The sequence below is a fragment of the Lipotes vexillifer genome, unplaced genomic scaffold (genome assembly GCF_000442215.2).
Source record: "Lipotes vexillifer unplaced genomic scaffold, Lipotes_vexillifer_v1.1 scaffold532, whole genome shotgun sequence".
NCBI classification, from domain to species: Eukaryota; Metazoa; Chordata; class Mammalia; order Artiodactyla; family Lipotidae; genus Lipotes; species Lipotes vexillifer.
The window spans coordinates 559231-581102 of NW_006798027.1; the positions used below are offsets into that span (position 1 = coordinate 559231).

Here is a 21872-nt window from a genome sequence, read left to right on the forward strand (position 1 = left end):
AAAGATCCCACATGCCGCAGAGCAGCTGGGCCCGTGAGCCGTGGCCGCTGAGCCTGCACATCTGGAGCCTGTGCTCCACAACGGGAGACGCCACAGAAGTGAGAGGCCCGCGTACAGGAAAAAAAAAAAAAAAAAAAAAAAAATCTTGGGAGAAAAGGATGCTTAGAGGGAAAACTATAGACTTACTTAAGTATACACACAAAAAAATAAAGTTGAAAGTCGCTGTTTTGAGTATTTATCTAAAAAAGTCATAATGACTAAGTAAATAACCCCCAGCAAATTAAAATTAAAGGAAGGAAATAATAAAGAAAAAAGCAGAAATCAATGAAATGGAAAACACATACACAATAGAGAAAATTAATAAAGCCAGAAGTTAGTTCTTGGAAAAAAATTAATAAAATGCATAAACTCCTAGGCAAGGCCGATTAAAGGCCCAAGATACCAATATCAGAAATGAAACTGCGGACAAAATTTAGATTTCACAAACACACAGATGATAAAAGGATGTTATGCAATTCATGTTAACAAATTAAAGGTCTAGATGCAACTGTTACAAAAAGAAAGAAAATGTGAAAAGTCCTACTCTACTCAAGAAATTGAATCTCTAATTAAAAATCTTCCACAAAGAAAACACTAGATCCAGACAGCTTCACTGGTGAATTCCCCCCTAAGCATTTAAGGAAAAATAGCACTAATTTTACATAAACTCTTGAATACAGAAAAAAGAAATATTCCTAACTTTTGTATGAGACCAGCATAACCTTGATAATCAAAATCTGACAATTTCAAAAAAAAAAAAAAAATCTGACAATTTCATTACAAGAAAGGAAAAATTATAGCCTAATTTCTCTCATGAAGTAGTCCTAAAAATATTTTTTAAATCTGGCAAATTGGATCTAGTAATATATAAAAAGAATAATGCATGACAACCAAGTCTGGTTTATGTAAGGAAACCAAAGTTTTAACTTGGAAAATCAATCAATGCTATATTAAGCTATACTAAGAGAACAAAGGGGAAAACTGTATCATTATCTCAAAAGAAGAGAAACATTTGGTAAAATTCATGATAAAACTCTTACAAGACTAGTAATAGAAGGAAACTGCCTTAATCCAATAAAGAGTATCTACAAAAAATTTACAGCAAGCATACTCTATGGGGAAATACTGAAAGCTTTCTGCCTAAGACTAGAATAATGCAAGGATGTTCACTATCCATACTTCTTAATATGCTCAAGGTCCTAGGTCATACAATAAGGCAAGAAAAAGAAATGTCTAAGGATTAGAAAGGAAGAAATAGAATTATTATTGTTTGCAGATCACATGACTGTACATGTAGACAATGCACAATGATCTACAAATAATTATCAGAATTTATAAATTTAGCAAGATCACTAGATACAAGGTCAATACAGGAAAAATCAACTGTATTTCTATATACTGGCAATCAATCAGTTAGGACATGGAAATTAAAAAACTAATCATTGTAGTAATATTTAAGAAGTAAAATATATAAGGAATAAACCTACCAAAAAATATGCAAGATCTCTACCAGAAAACTCAAAGTATTACTAAGAGAAATTTTAAAAAGACTTAAATCAATGTTCATTGATTGGAAGACTCAATATTATAAAAATGTCAATTATCTCCACACCAATCTATGGTGTCAATGCAATTCCAATCAGAATCCCATGACTTTTTTTGGTGGAAACTGACAAGCTGATTAAAACATTTAGGTATATGAAACTACCAACACAAAAGACCAAGAATAGCCAAGGTAATCCAGAAGAACAAAGCTAGAGGATTTTCACCACCAGATTTCAAGATTCAGTTTAAAACTACAGAAATGAAAACTCCACAGAATTGGTTCAAGGATGCACAAATATAACACTAGAGCAGACTAAACACTCCAGAAATAGATTCATTCATATACAGTCACCTGATTTACAACGAAGTTAGCACTGCTGTGTATGGGGGCAAGGATAGTTTTTAATACATAGTCATGTGGGGAAAAAAAATGAACCTTGACCTCTACCTCACACCATACACATGTGTGAAAAAAACACCACAAAAAATAAAAACCCAACTGGATTACAGACCAAAAAGTTAAATGTAAAACAATAAAGTTCCTAGAAGAAAACCTAAGAGAATATTTTCATGACCCTGAGGCAGGCAAAATTTCTTAAGACATAAAAAGCCTTCACCTTAAAGGAAAAGACTGATAAGTTAATTCATTAAAATTAAGACCTTCTATTTATCAAAAGACAGCATTAAGATAATGAAAAGACAATCCACAGACTGGGGTATTAGCTATAAGTATATACATTATATGTTTCTATAATATATTCTGGATACAAGTCTTTTGTCAGATTATATACATATAATGGAGAGGATGTGAGGCAACTGGAATGAACTCTTAACTCTCTTAGTTTGGCAGCTGAGTGTGAACTATTACAACTACACTGGGCAACTATTTGGTAGGATCTACCAATGCTGAACATATGTATACTCTATGACTTTGCAATTGCACTGCCACCTGCTCAACAGAAATGTTCACATATGTACACCAAGTGAGAGGTATAACAATGTTCTTAATGGCCCCAAACAAACAACCCAAATGTCCAACAACAGTAAAATGGATAAAGAAATCATGGCACATCCATTCAACAGATTACACAGCAATGAAAAAGAATGAGCTACTGCCACACACAACCACACAGATGAATCTAACAGACATAATGTGAAGAGAAAGAAGCCACACACAAAAGAACACATGCTGAATGTATGACTTCCTTTATATTAAGTTTAGAAACAGACAAAACTCATTTACAGAAGCCAGAAAGCAGTCACCTTTGGAAGGGAGATTAAGGACTAGGAGGGGCATGATGGAGACTGGTGGGGTATGGTAATGTACTGTAAATTGATATGTGTGGTTCAACAGGTGCGTTCACTCTATTTGTTCACTTTATTATGTACATATTTTAATTTAAAAAGTTTACAAGAAGAAAAAACAAACATTGATTCTGATCAGCAAAAACAAAAACTTGTGAGAATACTGGAATATATATAATAAATCAAAAAGAAAAATTTGTATACCCCAAAAGAATAAAAGTCATGAACGAATACCCAGAGAAAACCATAATTCAAAAAGACACATGCACCCCAATGTTCATTGCAGCACTATTTACAATAGCCAGGTCATGGAAGCCACCTAAGTGCCCCTCGACAGATGAATGGATAAAGAAGATGTGGTGCATATATACAATGGAATATTACTCAGCCCTAAAAAGGAATGAAATTGGGTCATTTGTTGAGACGTGGATGGATCTAGACTCTGCCATACAGAGTGAAGTAAGTCAGAAAGAGAAAAACAAATATCGTGTATTAACACATATATGTGGAACCCAGAAAAATGGTACAGATGAACTGGTTTGCAGGGCAGAAAGAGAGACACAGATGTAGAGAACAAACGTATGGACACCGAGGAGGAGGAGTGGTGGGGGGGTTGGTGGTGCGGTGAATTGGGTGATTGGGATTGACATGTATACACTGATGTGTATAAAATGGATGACTAAGAACCTGCTGTATAAAAAAATAAATAAAATTAAATTTAAAAATTCAAAAAAAAGGAAAAAGAAAAAACACAAATGGCCAATAAACATAAGGAAATATAATTTTAAACCATTATGAGATTTTTTTTTTCTTTTAAATCAATCTGGCCATGACTTAAAAGCAGATGATACTCAATGTTAATATGGGAAACAAGAACTGGTCATAGAACTAAGAAGCATCAACCCTAAGAGTCAGAAAGATCTATCTTTGCAACTTTAGGTAAGGCACTTAACCTCTCTCAGGTTCAGTTCTTAAACCTATAAAATACCATATAATTTTTATATATTTATAATATACAAAATATTTTAAAAGATATAAAATACATATAATTTTAAAATACATAAATATATAACCTACAATGTTATCTTGAAGGGCTATTAGGAGAACTGAATGAAATTATACACACAAATGCACATACATAAACAGCTTCTTTTCCTCCCTCGCACAGGGAGACTGGCCATTAAAATAGTTTCAAGTAGATTTTGGACAAGTTACAGCCTTACCGGCTGCAAACTCCTCGATGGTCATCAGCGGGAACCGGATCAAGGACAGTGCTTTCCCTAGAACTTTCTGTTTGTTTCCAAAAGTCACAGGCAATTGTTGTCTTTGACATTCCGCTTCTGCCCACCGTACAACAGCTCCAAAAAGTCGACTTTCTCTAATACTAAGAGTGTCTCTTTCTAGAACTGCACAGAGTGTGTCTACAGGTAAAATACAAAAATATATCAAATCAGTAATATTTTGCTCTTTAACAAAATACTAACATGCTTATATAAAATTTTCAAATCTCAATAAAAATACGATACTTAAAACCACAGAGTCTACACTTAAAAATATTAAAGAATTAAAGGAATTAAACAGCAAAGTTTTCTTTAAAATATTACTATAAGGTTAACACTCAACTTATTACTTACCATACATGGAAGCTTAGATACAGTATCTCCTTATATATTCATGCCATTCAGCAAGCAAACTCAAATATTCAGAACAAGAATAGTAAGTCAGAGAAGAAGGCTCCCCATCAGTAATGAACAAATTCATAAAGTCTACAGATTACAATTCATTCATTTATTCAGCAAATATTTCTTATTAACCACTCACAATGCGCCAGGCACTATTCTAGACACCGAGGATACATCATTAAACAAAAGGTTAAAAATTCCTTGCCATCATGGAGCTTACATTCTAATGGGGGAAACAGATTCAATAAACATAAGTAAATTATACTGTGTTACATAATAAATGTAGGAAAAGATAGCAGGGTAAGGGGAATCAGAAATGCAGCTTAAAATAGGATAGTTTGGATAGGCCTCACTTGAGTTAAGACCTTAAGGTCGTCGAGGGGGGTGGGGTCAGTAGGCCAAACACACCTCAAGAGAAAGAGCTCTCCAGGACTGGCCAGTGCGAAGGCTCACTTACAAGAGTGTGCCTGGCATATCTGAGGAACAGCCAGGAGGTCAGTGTGGCTGGAGTGAGCAAGAGGGAAAATTAGTAGGTGACGAGGCCAGAAACATGGTGCGAAGCAGGGTGCAATCATGCAGCATGCTGTAGATCAGTTGGCTTTTACTCTGAGTGAAAAAGGGAACCCCTGGAGGGTTTTGAGCTGTGACATTTTTTTTTTTATTTTAACATCTTTATTGGAGTATAATTGCTTTACAATGGTATGTTAGTTTCAGCTTCACAACAAAATGAATCAGTTATATATATACATATGTTCCCATATCTCTTCCCACTTGCGTCTCCCCTCCCTATCCCACCCCTCCAGGCGGTCACAAAGCACCGAGCTGATCTCCCTGTGCTATGTGGCTGCTTCCCACTAGCTATCTACCCTACATTTGGTACTGTATATATGTCCATGCCTCTCTCTCGCTTTGTCACAGTTTACCCTTCCCCCTCCCCATATCCTCAAGTCCATTCTCTAGTAAGTCTGTGTCTTTATTCCTGTTTCACCCCTAGGTTCTTCATGACATTTTTTTCCTTAAATTCCATATATATGTGTTAGCATACGGTATTTGTCTCTCTCTTTCTGACTTACTTCACTCTGTATGACAGACTCTAGGTCTATCCACCTCATTACAAATAGCTCAATTTCGTTTCTTTTTATGGCTGAGTAATATTCCATTGTATATATGTGCCACATCTTCTTTATCCATTCATCCGACGATGGACACTTAGGTTGTTTCCATCTCCGGGCTATTGTAAATAGAGCTGCAATGAACATTTTGGTACATGACTCTTTCTGAATTCTGGTTTCCTCAGGGTATATACCTAGTAGTGGGATTGCTGGGTCATATGGTAGTTCTATTTGTAGTTTTTTAAGGAACCTCCATACTGTTCTCCATAGTGGCTGAACCAATTCACATTCCCACCAGCAGTGCAAGAGTGTTCCCTTTTCTCCACACCCTCTCCAGCATTTATTGTTTCTAGATTTTTTGATGATGGCCATTCTGACTGGTGTGAGATGATATCTCATTGTAGTTTTGATTTGCATTTCTCTAATGATTAATGATGTTGAGCATTCTTTCATGTGTTTGTTGGCAGTCTGTATATCTTCTTTGGAGAAATGTCTATTTAGGTCTTCTGCCCATTTTTGGATTGGGTTGTTTATTTTTTTGTTATTGAGCTGCATGAGCTGCCTGTAAATTTTAGAGATTAATCCTTTGTCAGTTGATTCATTTGCAAATATTTTCTCCCATTCTGAGGGCTGTCTTTTGGTCTTGTTTATGGTTTCCTTTGCTGTGCAAAAGCTTTGAAGTTTCATTAGGTCCCATTTGTTTATTTTTGTTTTTATCTCCATTACTCTAGGAGATGGGTCAAGAAGGATCTTGCTGTGATTTATGTCATAGAGTGTTCTGCCTATGTTTTCCTCTAAGAGTTTGATAGTTTCTGGCCTTACATTTAGGTCTTTAATCCATTTTGAGCTTATTTTTGTGTATGGTGTTAGGGAGTGATCTAATCTCATACTTTTACATGTACCTGTCCAATTTTCCCAGCACCACTTATTGAAGAGGCTGTCCTTTCTCCACTGTATATTCCTGCCACCTTTATCAAAGATAAGGTGACCATATGTGCATGGGTTTATCTCTGGGCTTTCTATCCTATTCCATTGATCTATCTTTCTGTTTTTGTGCCAGTACCATACTGTCTTGATTACTGTAGCTTTGTAGTATAGTCTGAAGTCAGGCAGCCTGATTCCTCCAGCTCCATTTTTTGTTCTCAAGATTGCTTTGGCTATTCGGGGTCTTTTGTGTTTCCATACAAATTGTGAAATTTTTTGTTCTAGTTCTGTGAAAAATGCCAGTGGTAGTTTGATAGGGATTGCATTGAATCTATAGATTGCTTTGGGTAGTAGAGTCATTTTCACAATGTTGATTCTTCCAATCCAAGAACATGGTATATCTCTCCATCTGTTTGTATCATCTTTAATTTCTTTCATCAGTGTCTTATAATTTTCTGCATACAGGTCTTTTGTCTCCTTAGGTAGGTTTATTCCTAGATATTTTATTCTTTTTGTTGCAATGGTAAATGGGAGTGTTTTCTTGATTTCACTTTCAGACTTTCCATCCTTAGTGTATAGGAATGCCAGAGATTTCTGTGCATTAATTTTGTATCCTGCAACTTTACCCAATTCATTGATTAGCTCTAGTAGTTTTCTGGTAGCATCTTTAGGATTCCCTATGTATAGTATCATGTCATCTGCAAACAGTGACAGCTTTACTTCTTCTTTTCCGATTTGGATTCCTTTTATTTCCTTTTCTTCTCTGATAGCCATGGCTAGGACTTCCAAAACTATGTTGAGCTGTGACATTTTATGTTCTAAAACGACCACCCTGGCAGCTGTGATGAGAAGAGACAGTAATGGAGGCAAGAGTGGAAACAAGATCAATTAGGAGGCTCTTGCGCTGATCCAGGTCAGAGGTGATGGTGGCCTGGACCAGGCGGAAGTGGTGAAAAATGATCAGATTCAGGGTATACTCTGAAAGGAGACTGGAGATTTCCTAACAGGTTGGATATAGGGGGTGATAGAGAGCATGAGTAAAGGATAATTCCCGGGTGTATAGTCTAAGCAATGGAGGGATGACAGTGGCATCAACTGAGATGAGAAAGACTACTACGTGGAAGCAGGGTGGGGGGTGGTGAGAGGGGAGATCTGAAGCTTAATTTTGGACATATTAAGTTTGAAAGCCCTATCTGACATCCAAGTATAAATGTCATGACCATAACTCAGGCCCTCACTCAGAATCCTTTTCCCTCTAATCATAGGCAAAATTAAAATAGGCTGTTATTTTTAAACTACAGTAGACCAGAAATCAATGAAAACATTAAAATATAATTAAATTGCCCAGAAACACACACCTAAGAAAAATGTATTAAAAACAAAATTCTACTATGCAATGGTCTACACATTCATACCAGAACCAAATATTTGTTTAATAACAAACATAGGTATCATTACAGCAAAGATATCACAGTCCCCAGAACACAGAAGGGGCCCAACAACATGTTAAAAATGAAGAGTTTAAACATAATTTTTTTAAAAATCAAGCTTTTTCCTTCTCTTGTAGCTGAGCAGATGAGTATAAACTAAGGTCCCAGGAAACCTTTTCAAAGATAAATGAATGAAAGTCAACATACCTCAATACTTGTAGGATTAGGAATATACCATGACCATAATATTTAATCATTCAATAGAAAAACAGACAACTTTGAACCTCCATTTCTCTACCTTGTATGCTAAAAACTTCAGTAAAGGTAAACATAGAAACTTAAAGACTAAAAAACAAGCACATTATACTGCCCCTGGCATAATGTAAATTAATTCTGTTCTATCAATGTGACATATTATCTTTTTCCTTCGGCAAAAACCTACAAGAGAGAAACAGTATCTGTCTACTTGGAAAAAGGTAAGCATATCCCTCTGGAGCACATATTCAAATGCCAGAGGAGAAAAAGCATCCCCAGAACCTAAAATAGCTATTTAAAAAAAGCTCCTGAAGCCAGGTCTTTCTTTCAGATCCTAGAATTCTCTTTCATTCCCAATTTTTAACAAGTACATTTGTGACAAACTAGACTATGAGGTGAAAACACATAGGTCCTCTATTGATAGATGTGTTATAATAAGAAATGACAGCTGAGAGCCTAATAAAGATCATAAAAACACACAGGATTATATTTCTAAACATCATACAATACTGGGTTTTAATACAAACCACTGCAAATCAAATCAAATCAAATCAACGAATATTTATAGGGTTTTCATCCCGTGCAAGGTACCTACTTCAAGATTCCCAGGGAGATACATTCGGTAGATTACTTTCTGCCCGTGGACGCCGCTGAGTAAGGATCGTTGATGTCTCCCCACCCTCCACTGCTGTCAGGTCTAAGTCAGAGTCACCCAAAGAGCCCGAACAGCTGCGGAAGCTCTTCATTGGAGGTTTGAGCTTTGAAACAACCGATGAGAGCCTGAGGAGCCATTGTGAGCAGAAGGGAGCGCTCACAGACTGTGTGGTAATGAGGGATCCAAGAACCAAGCGCTCCAGGGGCTTCGGGTTTGTCACGTATGCCACTGTGGAGGAGGGTGGATGCAGCCATGAATGCAAGGCCACACAAGGTGGATGGAAGAGTTGTGGAACCAAAGAGGGCCGTCTCAAGAGAAGATTCTCAAAGACCTGGTGCCCACTTAACCAGATGAAAAAGATTTTTGTTGGTGGCATTAAAGAAGACACTGAAGAACATCATCTAAGAGATTATTTTGAACAGTATGGGAAAATTGAAGTGATTGAAATCATGACTGATCAAGGCAGTGGCAAAAAGAGATTCTTTGCTTTCGTAACCTTTGATGACCATGACTCTGTAGACAAGACTGTCATTCAGAAATACCACAATGTGAATGGCCACAACTGTGAAGTAAGGAAAGCCCTAACTAAGCAAGAGATGGCTAGTGCCTCATCCAGCCAAAGAAGTCGAAGTGGTTCTGGAAACTTTGGTGGTGGTTGTGGAGGGGGTTTTGGTGGGAATGACAGCTTTGGTCATGGAGGAAACTTCAGTGGTCGAGCTGGCTTTGGTGGCAGCCGTGGTGGTGGTGGCTATGGTGGCAGTGGGGATGGCTATAATGGATTTAGTAATGATGGAAGCCATTTTGGAGGTGGTGGAAGCTACAATGATTTTGGCAGTTACAACCATCAATCTTCAAATTTTGGACCCATGAAAGGAGGAAACTTTGGAGGCAGAAGTTCTGGCCCCAATGGTGGTGGAGGCCAATACTTTGCCAAACCCTGAAACCAAGGTGGCTATGGTGGCTCCAGCAGCAGCAGTAGCTATGGCAGTGGCAGAAGGTTTTGATTACTGCCAGGAAACAAAGCTTAGCAGGAGAGGAGAGCCAGAGAAGTGACAGGGAAGCTACAGGTTACAACAGATTTGTGAACTCAGCCAAGCACAGTGGTGGTAGGGCCTAGCTGCTACAAAGAAGACATGTTTTAGACAATACTCATGTGTATGGGCAAAAAAACTCGAGGACTGTATTTGTGACTAATTGTATAACAGGTTATTTTAGTTTCTGTTCTACGGAAAGTGTAAAGCATTCCAACAAAGGGTTTTAATGTAGATTTTTTTTTTTTTTGCACCCATGCCGCTGATTGCTAAATCTAATAGTCTGATTATGACGCTGAATAAATGTGTCTTTTTTTTAAATGTGCTGTGTAAAGTTAGTCTACCCTGAAGCCATTTTGGTAAACCATGCCAACAGTGTGAAGTTAGTATTCCTTCAGGGTGATGCCAGGTTCCATTCAAAATTTATTTACAACCTGTGCTGGTGGAGAAGCTATTGTCTTCCGCAACCTTGGTGTAGTTGAACTGACAGTTATTGCGTGTTGTGACCTGGAGTTCACCGTGAAAAGGGTCACCCAAGCAAAGTCATGGAGTTTTTTGGTTATTAATATGTGATTGTTGGCACATCCTATGCAATATATCTAAATTGGATTATGATACCAGATATAGATGGGAATGAAGCTTGTGTATCATCCATTATCATGTGTAATAAATAAACAATTTAATGCCCTCAAAAAAAAGAAAGATTCCCACAATCCAATGGCATGCCTAATGGAGGAGCTATTTACAAAACAACTTCTCGGAGTGAGTCACCCAGATGCAGGCAGTATTATTTCAAATGACAGTAGACTGAAGTGGAGCACTTGATAGCTCCTTAAAGGGAAGGACACTAGGATTAAGCAATGTTTCATTACCAACGTGGGCAGTGCTTAGGGCTCTCAAACATCCAGTAACTCAACAAAAATTCAATAGCACACAACGTGCAGGTGCTGGGTGGGGGAACCAAATCTAGTCCCTGCCCTTCAGGATAATGCAAGAAGAGCACAAATCCTTCCCAAGGTAATGTGCAGCAGACAGGCAAACTAAGAAAGGGATGTTATCGAAACAGGAATATATTAAATTTCATGGAAGAGGGGAGGGCAGCAGTTCTTAAGAAAGTTATAATTTGAGCCACGACATTAAGACTGAGTGAGAACTAGCCAAGGTGGGAAGGAAAGGCAACATTCTAGACACAGCCAGTCAGCCCAGTTGGTCAACAAATATTAACTGAACACATACTATGTTCTACTACTTTCAGTGCTGGAGATACAGTGGTAAACAAGACAAAATCTCTGCCTTTAAGGAGTGTACAATCTAGAAGGAGGAGGTAGACAATCAATATATACATATTCAGACAAAGACCAAGATAAGATTTTCAGAGAGTGATACATATTATGAGAAAAATAAATCAGAGTAACAGAACAGGGGCTGTTTAGGGGAATGTGGTACTTTACGTAGGCGTGAGATGGCCCGTCTCAGGTCTTGTTTAACCTGAGATCTGAATGATTAAAAGGAGGTAGCCATACAAAGATTCACGGGGAAAAGGATTCCAATCAGAAGGAATAGAAAATACAAAGGCTCAAAAAATCAAAAACACTGAAATAACTGTGGCCAGTGGATATGGAACATAGTGAATGAGAAGCAGAATGGTAGGAGACGAGGTCAGATACAGAAGAGGCAGGTAGTTACTGCCAGCTCTTTACAAAAATTCTGTTTTCTCTTCTTCCTGGGATGTGAGTAGTCTGCATCTCCTAGCCTCCCCTTAAGTTAGGTGGCATCTGGTGACTGAATTCTGTCCAATGAAATAAGAGGCAAAATGAGGGTGCCATTTCAAGGTCAAAGCTTTTAAGATGTGGGTATTTTCCTTGCCCAGGCATTTTCCCATCTGCTAGCAAGATACAGATAATAAGCAGGCTGTAGGAAATGGCAGAGCCACAAGATGGAAGACAGCCACTCACTGGCCGGGAACACTGCCTTGGACTGCTGCGTGAGTGTCAAAAAAACTTCTATTGTGTTGGAGCAGTGTGCATTTTGGGGGTTTATTTGTGCAAATGTGTTCAGCTTGCATTTTGGGGTCTATTTGTTACCACAGCCAAGCCTAGCTTACCCTGACTAATATAAGGCTTGATCACATAGGATCTTGTAAGTTTTGTAAGGAGTTAGAATTTTATTCTAACTGCAGTGGGAAGACACTAGAAGCAAGGATGTGATACAATCTGCTGCTGTGTAGAGAATGGACAGTATGAGAGCAAGGGTGAGTGGAAGCAGGGAGACAACAGGAGACCACAGAGGTTATCCAGGTGAGAGAACAGTGGCTTCGACTAGGTGGGAGCAATGGATATGGTAAGAAATGGTCAGATTCAGGATACCTTTGTTTTTTTTTTTTTTTGGCTGTGCTGCGCTGCGCTGCTTGCAGGATCTTAGTTCCCCGACCAGGGATTGAACCTGGGCCCCGGCAGTGAAAGCACCGAGTCCTAACAACTGGACTGCCAGGGAATTCCCCCAGGATACATTTTGAGTGGAGAGCAGAGAGCATGTGCTGATAAACTGCATGTGGGGTATGAAAGAAAGAGAGTAATCAAGAATAACTTCTAGGTTTTTAGTTGTACATGGTGGTGCCATTAGGGAAGAATGAGGAGAAAATTGGAAAGGAACAAAAAGATTTAACAGGGAGTTGGGGGAAATCAATGGCTCTCTTTTAGCTGTGTTGTTGGAAATGCCTATAAAATCTCCAAATGAAGATGTCAAGTAAATAGTTGGGTATATAAATTTGGAGACCAGAAGAAGATAAGATTAAAGATAGATATTATGGGTTCATGACGGTGATAATATTTTAAGTCATAAGCCTGGATCAGCTCTCTCTGCTCTCCTACATGACAAAATTCAAACTCCTCAGCCTGTCACTGCACTGTCCTCCGCAAGCTGGCTTTCACCTGCCTTGCACCGCCCTTCCTCTACACACAATTCTTCGTGCAGTTCCACTTGCCTCTAATGCCCTCCCCTCTTCATCAACCAAATGTTTTCCATTCTCTAAGGCCCATGTCAGAACCTTCTGGGTCAAGATTTTCCTAACACTCCAATGTGAGGTGCTCTCTTCATGTTCTGGATTTGCATAGTAATTATTTTCTATGTATCTAGTTCAGAAAAGGCGAAAGTCACATTTTGCTGTATGTCATCTCTTCTATTTAATGTCTTAAATCTTAATTTTCACATATCTGTTCCCTGATTCTCCAATTAGATGACAGTTTCCTTAAGAAAATGCACATCTTACCCTTCTTTGTATTTCTTATAGGACCCTAGTATAATGCCGTGCATATGGTGAACATTCAATGAATATTTGTTTGATCTGACATCTTTTAAAAGGCAATGAGGTAGTTAAGACTTTTAGGAATACTTCAGCAAAATAAAGAAAGCAAAACTCTTAAAGAGGTAGACTTAAATCACTTGGAAAACCCACTAATTTAAAAACAGCTTGTCTGCCAACAAGGCTGACTCGTAAGGCATTACTGTACTTAAAAGGTAACATTTTAATTCACAGTGAACTTACCTATATCAATATCAGTAAACCCTTCTGCACTTATTGCATCCATCGTGCTTTTGTCTATTGTGTCTAGACAAAGACTAGCAAGCTGAGGTTCATCAAATAATCGAGCCTAAACACATAAAAAGCTAGTTATTTTATTTTCATAGTTATTTTACCTTCAGGCTGTACATATTCCAAGCTAATACTGTAAACAATTATAATTGCTAATTATATAAAAACACATACTTAAAATACAATTATAATGTCTATATGTGCTTAAAACTTTTCGTTCCACCATCAGAAATAACAGCTAAAAGCACAAATGCCCTGCTAACAATTAATTCATATTACCACTAACAACCCTGTTATTTTTATTTTCATATGCCTATGTATGCATTGCCTTGTTTCTTATACATCACTTATGTTATCCTTAATGAAACACTCTAGGTTAGCTAAGGCAGACATTATCCCATTATCCAGATGAGGAAACAGAGGCTCAGAGAGGTATACTGACTTGCCTAGTACCATCTAGCTAGTTATGCTCCAAAGCCAGTACTTAAGTCCAAGTCTTAAGATCTTTTCACTAAATGGTAATATCAATTGTCAAGCATACCAGTACCAACAGATCAGATTTTTTTTCCATTTCCTATTCTGATTGGGGGAAGAGAATAAAGTACAAGAATTTTACAGCATGAAAGTTCTGGGAACCTAAGCAAACACTAGGCCTGACAACAGAGGAGCAAATAAGTAAATTCACGTGATGGAATATTACACAATAAATGAACGATCTACAACTACACACAATATGAAGGAATCCCACAAACTTAATGGTAAGCAAAAGAAGATACTGTATATATTGAGCAAAAGAGTATACAGCTGACCCTTGAACAACTTGGCGGTTAGGGGCACTGACCCTCTGTGCAGTCAAAATCCACATATAACTTATAGTTGGTCCCTTGTATCCGAGGTTCCTCCGTATCCTTGGATTCAATCAACCACTAATCATGTAGTGCTATAGTATTTACTATTGAAAAAATTACACATATAAGTGGGCCCACAAAGTTCAAACCCATGCTGTTCAAGGATCAACTGTATACTGTATGATTTTAGCAAAGCTAATCTAGGCTTTAAGAAGTCAGAAGTCAAACTTCTGACTTCTGATAAAGCACAAATATGTGCTTTATCAGGATGCATATTATAATTCAAAAAAACAAGTTTAAAAATGGGGGTGTTCAAACTCAATTGAAATTTTTAAAAAACTGTAACACTGAAAACGGAGATATGATGATAGGTGTGCCAATGACCAATTTTCCTTCTGGCCTAGGGTCAGCTCTGTTTACATTTAACAGCATGGACAAAACAGAAGTCTACTGTCTGTATTTCAGTTTTTTCAATTGGCCCAGTAATGCTTTTTATAACATTGTTCCTTCTAGCATGGGATCCAGTCTAGGATCATAGTTTTTGTATTTTTAAAATATGAAAAATAGTACATTTTTAAAATTCTAATTTCAGCAGATATTTTAACTGGCCAACTCAGTTTTTATAGGTGAGTTAGTGTTCACGCAAAAATTGATATTTTACTCTAGGAAAAACAATTTTTGGTAAAAATTATTTAATTCAGAGTAGCAATATTTCAGTCACTCAGATACAGTATCAAGTTTCCTTTAGAATCTACTGCTGCTACTTAAGAGTAAAATAAATTTTCTCTAAATTTAGTCTGAGTCTGGCATCACCTGATAAAATAGCACTATTTTTAATGATTGTATCACTTCACAGAGAGTGTTTTTCCCTCTGTAATCTATGCTGGTACAGTATACTGGCTCTTTGTTTTAGAGGGAAGCTAGCACAGGTCCTCTCAAGTAAATGAACATGCTCAGTTCAAATGACTCACTTGGCAGGAACAAGACATTCACATGACAATTTGTGGGCTAATTCACATGACCCCACCATGAAAACTTCAGAGTAATGTTGAGTTCTAAGACCAATGAGACACTGAAAAGTTTCTTCTTCTCAGTGACATCTGTTAACCCTTGCTACTCAAAGTGTAGTCCAGAAGCACCAGCAACATCTGAAAGTCTGTTAGAAATGCAGACTCTCAGGCCCCACCTTGGCCTCCTGAACTAGAAAGCGTTTTGTTTTTGTTTTTTGTTTTGTTTTGGTTTGGGTTTTTTTTGCAGTACGCAGGCCTCTCACTGCTGTGGCCTCTCCTGTTGCAGAGCACAGGCTCCGGACGCACAGGCTCAGCGGCCATGGCTCACGGGCCCAGCCGCTCCGCAGCATGTGGGATCTTCCCGGACCGGGGCACGAACCCGTGTCCCCTGCATCGGCAGGCGGACTCTCAACCACTGCGCCACCAGGGAAGCCCTAGAAAGCGTATTTTAATTGTCAAAGTTTAATTTACTGGTTTCTAAATTTTTTTTTTTCTTTTGGCCATACCGCGCAGCATACGGGATCTTAGTTCCCCAACCAGGTATGAACCCACGCCCCCTGGATTGGAAGCGCAGAGTCTTAACCATTGGACCGCCAGGGAAGTCCTATTGGTTTCTAAATTTCATGACTGAATTTAAAAAAGAAGAGTAGTTAAGTGACCCTCTCTACACACAACAAAATTCTTTAGACAATAAAGAATCTTATGACTATCAACTTCTTTATTGGATTTTCATCACAAATTCAAAAGAGGAAAAAAATGCAAGGAGACATCACTTACTAGTTATATAATCTTGGTCAAGTTATTTCACCTCCCTGTGCTTCAATTTCCTTGTCTATAAAATGAGGATGATAAGAAAATCTTCACCTAGAATAGCTACATCTCCTTAAGTTATTGTGAAGATAAAATGAATTAATGCATGCCAAGTATTCAGAATGGTACCTGGCACACAATACTCACTCAATACATTTTGCTATTATTATCATCGATATCACCGTATCTTACTGGTTTAACGTTGAGACCTTACTTTTACCACTTGCTGTCTCATGTTATATAACATATTTACCTCTTTACGCTTCCATTTCTTCATCTTTGAAATGGGGATAATAATAATAAACAACAGCACAGCTGTAATGAGGAGTAAATGTGATAATATATACAAAGGGACTAGCTCAGTGTCTGGAATACAATATATACAGACATGGAGTTCTGTGATGATGTCTAAGAAGAGGTGACATCAGCATGTTCTTTCTTCTATAACTATAAATACTTAATGGCCAAAGATTAAAAAAAAAATGCCATCAGTCATTTCTGGTATGACAAAATGGATGTAGAACTGGGAAACTTGAGCTCTGGGCTCTGGCCCCACCTAGCCTGTTGTGAGGCTTTGGGCAGGTAGTTAACTAGCCAGGTTTTAGATTTTTCATTTGGAAAATGAGATGGTTAAGCTAAGGAACAGCCATGATTATTTCCATTACTAATATTCAGTAGGATTATATATTATCAGCTTAGACTCCCCCCACCTCATTTTAACTTGCTTAACTCTGTAAAGACCCTATCTCCCCAAAAGGTCTTATTCTGAGGTACTGGGGATTAAAATTTCAACACATGAATTCTGGGGAACACAATTCAACCTCTAGCACAGGGTTATATAGACTAGTTTAGGATTTTGAAAACAAATTTGTAAAAGGGTATCATAACATTGTCTAAAAAGAACAACAACAATTTATTTATATCTCAAGTATGGAGCTCAGATTACAGGCATTTAACAGATGCTAAATAGTATAAGTTAAAGACTGGTTAATGGTTCCATAGATGTGTTCAGTTTGTAAACATTCATCAGACTGTACACTTATGATATGTGTACTTTTCTGCATGTATAGTATACTCAGTGAAAACTTTTTTAAATGTCAAAGTAGGGATATTCTTACATTCTAACTCCTCCAGAAGTGGGTCAGCAAGCTTAAAGACAGAAGACAGTAAATCTTACAACTTTTCTGGACTTGAAATATTCAATCTTAATTTCAGACCCAACGCAAATCAAGAACAAAGATGTCCAGAAAGCTTCATGCTATCATACTCTCAATCATAGCAGGAACAATGCTGGATACTAACCTCAACTCCAATCCTAAACAGTTATATAACTTGGAGTCATAATGCCCTATTTATATAAGGCTTCAGTTTCTTTACCTATTATATATTAACTCTAATTTGCTTTTCTATTCTAAAATTATATGACTCTGATGTATTTCCCTGAATTATACCAGAAGATTTCATATGCTTTAAAATAATAATCTAGGACTAATTTTCCAGGAACAGTAAATATTCATATATAGTTGTACCCATTTTTTAAAGCTAAATGATACATTCCTTAGCTACATTTACTTACCTGAGTAAGTAACATAAAGGCATTATCTGCCCTCAGATGTTTGGTGAGAAATTCCACACAATGTGCTTCCAAGGCTGGGACTGCATATTTCTTAGCAGTATAAAGAGTGGTCATAACTGTTTCTGGGCCAATTTGAACTTCATCTGAATACAGAAATCTGGGAAACAAGTGGAAATTGCAGAGATGGTCAGTAGGGTTTTAGATAAGCAATCCATCAGTGTTAAACCTCTGAGGAATATTTTAAAAGATAATGAGCAAAGTGAAAAATAACTTGAAAAGCACATCAAACTTTCCAGGGCTACAAGGGCATGTGCACACACATCACCTCATTTTATTCTGACTCAATCCTGAGAGGTAGGCAGTGTCCATTTATAGAGGAGACTAAAGTTAAGTGGAGATCATGGGATCTTCATGTCTCCAAGTTAAATTTTTAGAGGTCTTTTAGCACCTACAGCAGCTTAGGATGAGTGGTTCATTTATCTCTCCTTCATCAAAGGATGTTCATGTAAGCAAATCTACAGATGGCTTAAGTTCACATCTCTAAATGTCAAACATCCATTTATTTCCTGATAATGGTGTCTTCTTATTCCGGGCATCTTTTAACCTTTCTTTGTTATCCCAGAATTAGCATTATGACCAAAGACTAGAGTATTGGGGCTTTGGAGGAATAAAACAGTTTAATAGTATATTAAATGACCCCATATTGCTATGTGCTTTTGAGTATTTAGATCCAAATTTCTTTCAAAATACTATCAAACCAATACCTCCTCCCCCACCCCGGTTGGCTGCTTCTAACTGCTAGGTCACTAGATAAATCAGATTCCTAGAAGTGCAGATAAAGCATAAGATTCTCAGAGAAGGCCTGGGCAGTTCATGCTGAACTATATTGAAGCTTCTGCATATCCACTTCAGGGCTCCTTTGTGGTTCCTCAGAGATCTTTGTGCTTACTGCCCAGTTCTCAGCTACACTCAGGATAGCTGAGGGTGCTGGAGAAATAAGGCATTAAGAACAAGTACCTCATTTTAGCAATACTAAAGACTTAGAAAGAACACTTATTACACTTATATTCCCAGGACCCAAGTCGTAAAATAAGTGTTTAAGAGAACCCATTAGGGGGCTTCCCTGCTGGCGCAGTGGTTAAGAATCCACCTGCCAATGCAGGGGACACAGGTTCAAGCCCTGGTCTAGGAGATTCCCACATGCCACATAGCAACTAAGCCCATGCGCCACAACTACTGAGCCTGTGCTCTAGAACCCACGAGCCACAACTACTGAAGCCCGCGAGCCTAGAGCCTGTGCTCTGCAACAAGACAAGCCACTGCAATGAGAAGCCTGTACACCGCAACGAAGAGTAGCCCCTGCTCGCCGCAACTAGAAAAAGCCTGCACGCAGCAAGGAAGACCCAATGCAGCCAAAAATAAATAAATTTATTTAAAAAAAAAAGAAAACCCATTAACATCTTTCAGAACACTCTGTACAGTAAAGTGAGTGAGGAAAGGAAGTTCTATTTCATGTCCCTATCCACTGCTTTTCAATTTCTTCTTTTATTCTGGTGGGCAGACTCACCACCCAAGATGAAATTCTAGCCTGTTGCATCCCCCAACATCCCACCCTAACCAAATGCTGGCATTCCTCTAATAATATCATTATCCTTACAACTACCTCCAGTGGAGCCTGTGCTTTCTCATACTTCCCTATGTCTCAGGTTCAAAAGTGAAGGTTGCTGGTTTTCAAGATTACACTGTTTTCAAACATTTTTTCAAAAACCTTTCAAGTAAGCCATCTGTATCACCCTCATAATACTCATTTAACATCAGGTGCCACTTGGTGATGAGTACAGGGAATGAAAAAACCACTTAGTCCCTTATAGTCAGGGGTAGGGGAATGAATAAAAAGGAGAGATAATGAACATTTGTTACGTCGCTACCATCTGACAGATGCCAATTCATTTAATCCTCCCACAAGGAAGGTAGGTGCTGCCACCTGCATTTTAAAGATGGGGAAACAGAGGCTGGGGAAATGCAAGAGCTGTCTACCATAACACGCCATTTCTGGGCTTCTGGCTGCTCTCAGTGCTAGACTATCAGGCCCATCAGGTGAGGGCTGTTTTAATTTGCCTGGACTCAGGGAGAGATGGCTTGGGTTTGAGCCTATTCCATCACCTGACAGCTATGTGACCTTAAACAAGTTATCATTGTGTTCCTCTCTGAAAAGAGATGTGGATAACAGTATCTACTTCATAATGCTCTGGTAAGGATTAATATCAGTTAAAATACACAAAGTGTTTTGAATAATGCCTGACAAATACTTAGCCTCAATAAATGTTAGCTGTTTATTTTTATATTGCTTCATTTCTATTTTCCTCTGCATTTCAGAAGGTTTCCTTGCCAGACTTCTAGCCCTTCTATTTTTCTCCCCAGCAATCACATGTTTAAATTTCTAAGAATTCTTGCTTCTTTCTTGAGTGTTCCTTTTTTTTTTTTTTACTCCACAGCACTATGTCTCCTTTTTATGGATGCAAAAATGTTCTCAAGTCTCCAAGTTTTAAAAGTTCCTTTCTGTTCCCTGAATTACCTATTTCCTTGAGGATCAGCTGTTATTGAGGATCAGCTGTTCTTGGTCTTTTTCATATTCTGATTTTCCTTGTATGTCAAAAGATTAATGATTATCCCCAGTTGAATATCCTGGTAGCTGGTATGTTTTCTTTGCTGCTGTGTAAGTATAGGAGTGCTTTCCAGCTAAAACCTTCTCCAAAATGGAAAGGGTGGCTGGGAGCTGTGCATGTGGGAGGCTTGCTGACTGGCACCTTGCATTAGAGTGGGAAAGCAGCCTTTAGGTTAGAGACCAACCCCCACCACCACCCATGCCATTACCCTGGAGTCCCTAAACCAAATCAGCACCCTAGTTCTCCCCAGGTGGTTTGTCTAGTTTATTTAAAGAGGAGCCTGTCAGATGTCGCCAGGAGTTAGCATACAAGAGGGGGTTTGAGGGGATGGCCTATAAACAGGCTTTAAATTAATGCCCATATTTTAACCCTACCTTCTCATTTTCACCCTCTTCACTACCAACTCTCCACCTAGAGCCGTGCTGGGGCTCAGCCAGGAAAGGCAGCTCCCACCACCACTGTAGCTCCTCATGCTCTGGATTCTGGGCTCCAGACTTGGCCACTCCATTTCATCATCAACACACTTCCAACTGCTTTGTTCCTTTTCTACATTGGCTTCCAATCTCTCTCTTTTTTTTGTCTTCACTGTAATGGATTTATTTTCTTTTGTATTTCTTTACAGTCAGTTTAACTGGGGCAGAGAGAAGGCTAACATCATGCTCAGTTCCCTTCCTAAACTAGAAAGCTAGGAAGTTTTTGTTTTAAGGGCAAGATAGGAAGAAGTCTTTACATCTGTGTTAATCTTTTTTCAAGCAAAAATTACTAGAGTTATAAAATATAGAGCTGAAATGTGGGGCCTTTATTACCATTTGTTTGAGTAGATTCAAACTTAAGGAAACCAGCTCCACAAAGTTGAAGTACATGGTTCTTTAAGAATCTGTAAGTGGGGTCCCTGACAGGGAGACCTGGAAAAGCTTCCTACAAGAATTTCTACCTGAGAACTAAAAGATGAAAAGAGGGCAGGAAGAACATTCCAGGAACCAAAGAATTGTGTTTTCAGACTATTCTATATGGTCCAAAACCCCATTCAAATTGCTTTTATGAAATTATACCTCAGTAATATACCTTTGGCTCGAATATATTTAAGAAACATTTACATCTAAAGACATAGATTGAGGATACTACTGATGTCAGTAATGCCTTCATTTATTTTTGGGGGGGCTGCATTGGGTCTTCGTTGCTGCGCGCAGGCTTTTCTCTAGTTGCATCGAGTGGGGGCTACTCTTTGTTGTGGTGCGGTGGCATCTCATTGCAGAGCGTGGGATCTAGGGCGCACGGGCTCAGTAGTTGTTGCTCGTGGGCTCCAGAGCGCAGGCTCAGTAGTTGTGGCGCACGGGCTTAGTTGCTCCACGGCATGCGGCATCTTCCTGTGCCAGGGCTCGATCCCATGTC

At 38.4% G+C, this 21872-nt stretch overlaps 1 protein-coding gene and 1 pseudogene across 2 annotated transcripts in view; one reads left to right on the forward strand and one right to left on the reverse strand.

The window, feature by feature from the left end:
• BTBD1 (BTB domain containing 1) overlaps positions 1-21872 on the reverse strand; it is a 47464-nt gene that overhangs the window by 17647 nt on the left and 7945 nt on the right. For both annotated transcript variants that reach the window (XM_007470062.1, XM_007470061.1), the window contains 3 exons: positions 17815-17971; positions 13523-13628; positions 4113-4310 (listed from right to left, as the gene is read on the reverse strand). In XM_007470062.1, coding sequence (XP_007470124.1) covers positions 4113-4310; positions 13523-13628; positions 17815-17971 — 461 coding nt within the window. The remainder of the gene's footprint in view (positions 1-4112; positions 4311-13522; positions 13629-17814; positions 17972-21872) is intronic.
• LOC103071270 (heterogeneous nuclear ribonucleoprotein A1 pseudogene) lies at positions 8995-9951 on the forward strand (annotated as a pseudogene).